General features: G+C 42.2%; 1 protein-coding gene across 1 annotated transcript in view; it reads left to right on the forward strand.

Annotated features, from left to right (window-relative positions):
• Window positions 1-1867: 1867 nt before the first annotated feature.
• The window catches only part of LOC123973519 (sterol 26-hydroxylase, mitochondrial), a 14472-nt gene continuing 9753 nt past the window's right edge, over window positions 1868-6586 (forward strand). The window contains exons 1-4 of the mRNA XM_046053619.1: window positions 1868-2120; window positions 2598-2779; window positions 4737-4936; window positions 5189-5386. Coding sequence (XP_045909575.1) covers window positions 1881-2120; window positions 2598-2779; window positions 4737-4936; window positions 5189-5386 — 820 coding nt within the window. The 5' untranslated portion in view covers window positions 1868-1880. The remainder of the gene's footprint in view (window positions 2121-2597; window positions 2780-4736; window positions 4937-5188; window positions 5387-6586) is intronic.

Raw genomic sequence — 6586 nt, forward strand, 5'->3', positions numbered from 1 at the left:
GGTATTCCAGCTCAGGACTACATTGGACTACATCCCACAATTCCTCTGCATGTCTTGGTTTTGCCTCAGAAACAGCATTTTTGATGTCACCCCACATGTTCATATCTCCATAACGTTAATCTTGATGGTCTGGAACCAAGATGCTGCTCGCTCACTGGTGCGTTTGGGGTCGTTGTCTTGTTGAAACAACCATTTCAAGGACATTTCCTCTTCGGCATCAGGCAACATGACCTCTTCAGGTAGTCTGATGCATTCTGATGTGCGATATAAACAGGCCCGACACCGTAACATGAGAAACATCCCCATATCATGACGTTTGCGTCTCCGCACTTCACTGTCTTGACTGTGTACTGCGGCTTGCATTCAGTGTTTGGGGGCCGTCTGACAAACTGTCTGCGGCCCGTAGACCCAAAAAGAACAATCTTGCCTCTTTCTTTGGCAAATTGAAACCTCTTCAGAACATGTTTTTGCAAACATGGGACTTTGCGGGGGGCTTCTTACCGATAGCTCGGCTTTGCAGAGGCGTCTTCTAATCGTTACAGTGTTCACAGGAAAGACCCTCTGATCTCCCTGGAGCTGATCATTGGCTGAGTCTTTGCCATTCTGGCTGTTCTTCGATCCATTTGAAAGGTAGTTTTCCGTCTTTCTGGTTTTGGTTGCCATCTTAAAGCAATGGCTGATCATTTTAGCTGAGCGGCTGTTCTTCTGAACAACGTCTGGAGTGACCCAGAGAAATGCACCATAACCAGCATGTACAACATTTGCTGCCTTCATCCTTAAATGAGGGCCACCTGTTTTACGACCTCACTAATTAAACTCCACACTGCTATTGTTTTCAACAGAATCAGCAGCATGCAATCCGTGACTGTTGGGTCTGTTGGTTTTCTATTACTCCACTACACCTACTAGTAAATTATTTGCCATGTAGGAATATAATTTTTACCAAAGACATTGAACACAACTGTACATACATAAAACTAAACAGTAAACATGGTACAGGCTCAGTGAAAGCAATCATAGGTAGACAGATAATGGTTAATAAGGATGGTCTTAATGTGACAGAGAGGTGAAGGTGTTTTGATTTTTGGGTAACATTGCAAATTGTTCCACTAACAGGAAAGGCAGCGTTGCCTAGATCAGGATTGTTTAGGGCTCATTTCAGCTTCGTTCAGCACTGCCATCTGACCTACAACATTAACTGTTAAATGTTTCAACCGCAACATTTCCCTCACATAAAGTATCTTCAGAAAATACAGCCTTTCCTAATTATCATCATTAATTTTGAGCCAAAAACCCACGAGTACAGTACGTAGTAGGCTACAAGACCACTTGAGAAGTCCTACACAATCCTCCTATGTACTGTGGGACTCATGTTTGTATTTGAAGCAGACAAACTTTATTAAAAGAACACTTTTAAAGGCAAAAGTTACAAAGTGCTATTCAAGAAGAAGTTGGCGCCCAGACCAAACATTGTGCAATCGTGAGAAAACAGATTGTTTCCAGATGTACGCTGATTTGGTCTGTTCTAGACTCGAAAAGCAAACGGCTTTAATTTTGAGTAATTTACTGTGTAGTTGAATCTCTTGTTTTAGCTTTTATATTTGAGGTGATATTCTCTGATATAGAGCAAATATGTATACGATCAATCTCTACATCTACAACTTTGTTTTTTATCAGGAACATTAACTAGTACACTGAAAATGGCTTAGTTATGCACCACAGATGAGTGAGTGGAATGACCCTTTATGACCCTTGGTCCTGGTTGAGTCTAGAGAGCCGTGCTGAAAGGGTTAAACGTTCTGCGAGCCGTGCCTCCTCCCTGCTCGGCTAGTCTAGTAGATGTAACAGGATCCTGGTGTATTTGCTGTTCTGCCGTCATCATGGCTGCACGGCTGTCCCGAAGTGTGATGTGGAAGAATAGCAGCTGGCTGCTGCAGTGCCCCACCGCCGTGGCCCGGGTCTGCTCTACGGGGGTGGGAAGCTCCTCCTCTGCCCCACGGACCCTCTCTGCCTTCCAGGGCAAGCCTCGGACAGTGGAGGAACTCCCGCATGTCAGCTTCTTGGAGCTGATGTACAGAATTGTGTTTCAGGGTTTCTACAAGCGTATGCATGAGCTACAGGTACGCCAGGCTGCGGTGCTCTGCTCTGCACGGCCCCTGGATGACACAGATTTACATGTTGCATGCTCTCTATATGACCTGCTGACAATGTTGTGTTATGACTGACTGCATTTGACACAGTGACAATGCGTAAAAGAAAATGTCAGTTTGATTACATTACCTTTGTTCCCATAGTAACCCTCGTGATAACAACAGCTAGTCTCAGCTGACTCTCACTGAGAGGATTATTTGCCCTCTCTGTAGGATCACTTTTCCCGTCCCGCTCTCACTTGCTCATTGTTTTTAAATCATACAACGCAGTACATTTTAAGGAGGGATGGACATTCAAATTTGTTGATTTGAACATGTTAATGGCCGTTACGGAGCAGCAGTTCGAGTTGTTATAGTTCTTCTTCTTACCTCATTCTTTATGACATTGCTTACACACAGGTTACTCTGTTAACTCACCTATCTCGCTGTCACTTTGCCTATCTTCAGATCTATGAGAAGCAGCGTTACGGGCCCATATACAGAGACGGGCTAAAGTCAGTGTCTGTGAACACTCCAAAGCTGCTGGAGGAAGTCATGAGGAGTGATGAGAAGTTCCCCAGCCGAGGAGACATGTCCCTGTGGACAGATTATAGAGATATGAGAGGACTCGGCTACGGGCCTTTCACAGAGTAAGACTGCCAAATACTGTGTAGTGTGCACACAGCAATGCTCCATTCCCATTTCCCTGTGACCACTGTCCCATGTCAAAACTTGTAATACTTTCACAAGAGCTTTACAGGGCAAAGTTATGCCATGTGAGTGGGATGGGTTGATTGTGATCTGCTAGCATTAAAGATTAGTCTCAGCTGAAGGGCTTCTATCCATGTTTTAATGTTCTAATAACATCAACTTGCCAGGGACTTCAGATGAAAATTAGTCTGTATGGCTAAATCTGGCTCATTTACATTTGGGCACTGTCCTTATGTTTATTAATGTGCGCTGTCCCTTTTAAATAAAGAGAGAAAAAACAAAAAACCTTAGGGTTGCCTGTTTTAAGATTGTTTATCAAGTTAACAAAAGTGTATAATGGCAGTTGTTTGCTGGATTAAGTCTTGGCCTCGACCATTTGCCAGACAACCAGCTGAGCCCCCGGAAGTTAATGGACAGAGCAAACAAATAGTCCCTGGAAAATTGCCAGTTTGTCTTTTTACTTTTGTTCTTGTACGGTTTAAACGACGAGATATAACGTGTTAATTAGTGGGCTTTAGAGGTGCTGGTAGGTGGATTTTGGAATTTGGACAGAGCCGGAGTAGCTCTTTCCCCCTGTCTCAGTGAGCTCAACTAATCTTATGTAACTCTTGGCAAGAAAGCAAAATATGATCTTGAGGAATTAGCATTATTCCTCATAACTGCTGTGAGCCAATCACAGCTGATATTGGGCGAGAGGCGGGCATACAGCCTGGACAGGTCGTAAGTTCATCACAGGGCTGAGACAGCCATAAACACTCAGAATCACACCAAAGAGCAATTTAAAGTCACCAGTTGACCTACCTGCATGTCTTTGGAGGTGGGAGGAAGCTGGAGCACCTGGAGAGAACCCATGCAGACACGGGGAGATCATGTTAACGCCACACGACCAGGGGCCTCTGTGCTGCCCCTCGTGTTCATTTTATCAGCCTTTTTAAAATTTTGTCTCAGTCCTAGTTTTTGTCATATTTAGTCCACAGGATACCATTTTTTTAAATCAAGTTTAGGTTGACTTAATGTCTGGTTATTTTAGTCTGATTTTAGTCAAAAAGAAAATCAAAAGTATTTTAGTTTTAGTCATTAACCATCATTTTAGTCTTTTCTAACTCAGTAGTGTAATTTTGATTAGCATCTCACATATAGATAAAATGTTTTGTAAAATTTGAATGTTAGCTTTGTTCTCATTTTTACTGCAAAGGAGACGTTATCGTACCTCAGTTCCCAGGTGGTCAGCCTTGATATGCTGCTTCAAGTTCGTAGTGTTTTTTCAAAAAATCTTGTAACCACATTGCTTGCAGTCCGATATAATTAGACACTCTTTCTGTACTGTCGAATTCGCATCCTCCACAGTACAGTAACGTTTTCAAAGAGAAAATATGGCCTGTAATATTTAGTCTCTTCGTCATACTGACAAAAAGAAGGAGAGATTTTATTAACATTTTTATTTTATGAATTACATTTTAGCCATCAACAATGTTAATATAGTCACAGTCAGTGTTTGAGGACATTGTCCCCGACTCGTTTTAGTCAGGAAAGACTCCATAAAGGTTCTTGACGAACATATTTCGTTTGGTTTCGTCTGACAAAAGTAACACTAGCTGCCCCCTATTCTAGTCTAGTCTTCTGTTCTGCTGTTTGTGTTTGGTGGCACCTGTACATTCTTTCTGCCAGTGTCTGCACATACCAGTAGGCAATGTACTGAATGATCTGTCTGCCACAATGCAGATACAACAACACTGGATACAACTTAAATCTGCTGTCCACATTTTGATCGTCACAAATGCTGAATTTTGGCATTCACATAACGAACGCTTGGGCAAATGTCACATGTTTGGAAACCTAAAGCACAAGAAAAAACATTTATCAGCTTTCTTTTCGCGACTCTATTTCTCTTCCCAGAGAGGGGGAGAAGTGGTACAACCTGAGAGTGGTGCTGAACAAGCGCATGCTGCATCCGAAGGACTCTGCACGGTATGGTGGCACTGTCAATGATGTGGTTACAGACTTCATGAAGAGGATCCACTACCTGCGTCAGTGCAGCCCCACAGGAGAATCGGTGACAGATGTGGCCAATGAGCTCTATCGGTTCTCACTGGAGGGTATGTAGAAACCCTGAAACATAGTTCAAACTGCACTCTCAGGTAGTGCTGAGGGCTGAATCAAGTGCATTGGGCATGTTTATTTAAATCCTAGGCACTGATTAAAATGAAGTGTAAAATTAAATTAAATTAAAGTATTTCTATTCTGATACTGATGACTTAAATATTAATAAAACTAAGAGACAACTATTTTACGGACACCTACTTGATCGTTTCTTTTTCTTTTCCTACATCTTAATCTTTGCCACTCAGGGATCGCCTCCATACTGTTTGAGACAAGGCTTGGGTGTCTGGAAAAGAAAATCCCTGCAGGTACGCAAGACTTCATCAACGCCATCGCCCAGATGTTCTTCAACAGCATGGCTGTGGCGCTGACCCCCAAGTGGAGCCGCAGTATACTGCCCTTCTGGGGGCGCTACATTGCAGGCTGGGAGGGAATCTTCAGCTTGGGTGAGTTGTAAAGGAGAGAAACACAGCTGAGTAACTGAGGTGTTAGTTAGACTTTAGTTTAAACCTGAGTCTTTATTTTCTTTGTTATGGATCTGTTGCCATTAGTGCTACATTACAACTTCTTCTTTGAGTAATGAAGACAGACTGACATTAACAACAGTAACCATATGTGTATATCACTTTTTAAGTATGCAAGTGTACATCAGAAAGTAAGTAAGTGTGTGCTGTGAAAATACCGTATGACAAAACTGTGGACATATAATACATAGTTGAGTTCTGACTGAAAGAAAGGTCATTGTTTAATATCAGGATCAATACCAGTATTAGTATTGATCAACTCTCCTTTAAAGCAATAGTTCAACACTTTCTTGCCAAGAGTTAGAAGATTCATATCACTCTGTGTAGGGTTAATATTGTCAAGTTGCAGGTGAGGTGGAGGTTTGGACCTAAATGTAGACACAAGTGAGAATGCACTTCAGGGGATTTATTAACAAAGAAACTGGCTTACATGTCCAAACAAAGGGGGAAAATCCGAACAGGCAGAGTAATCCAAAGCACGCGGGAAAACACAGAGGCAGGACAAAACATTCAACGAGCTACGATGACGCAACAAAGACTAGATAGGCCTTTATAATTTATATGTTGTAGTTTTTATATCAAGTTGTATTAAAGTTGTTTAAATTTATTTTAGTTTGGTGTGGTTTCTAACACTGATTTTAAAGAACCTGTGTGTTTGAGTCCTAGGGTTCTGAGTACTCCCTAGGTGGCATGTCAGATTTTTAATATATATTTTATACATATCTTTTAATTGAGAACTTTGCCTCCAGCCACACAAGCAGACACAAGGCACAGGCAACTAACACAAGAGAAGAAACACAGAACAGACTAATAACTACTAACTAATCATACAGATAGACTACACACTTAACAGGGAAAACAGACTGAACTAGGATCAAACAGAACACAGCAGACAGGGCCAAAATAACAAACACAGAAGTACACCGACCAGGAGTAAACACTAAGACTGAAGACACAGAACTAAAATGCAGGACTAAGATAAGGAAACAGACTAGGATTCAGGACTCGGGGAGCAGGTGTCGGTCAGACCACCGAAGGAGGATCAGAAGCAGTCCCTCATCGGTGGTCGTTTGGGGGATGAGGGACCAGGAACACAGTTTACACTTTGACCTCCAGAAGGTT

The sequence above is a fragment of the Micropterus dolomieu genome, linkage group LG07, assembly GCF_021292245.1.
Source record: "Micropterus dolomieu isolate WLL.071019.BEF.003 ecotype Adirondacks linkage group LG07, ASM2129224v1, whole genome shotgun sequence".
Lineage (NCBI taxonomy): Eukaryota > Metazoa > Chordata > Actinopteri > Centrarchiformes > Centrarchidae > Micropterus > Micropterus dolomieu.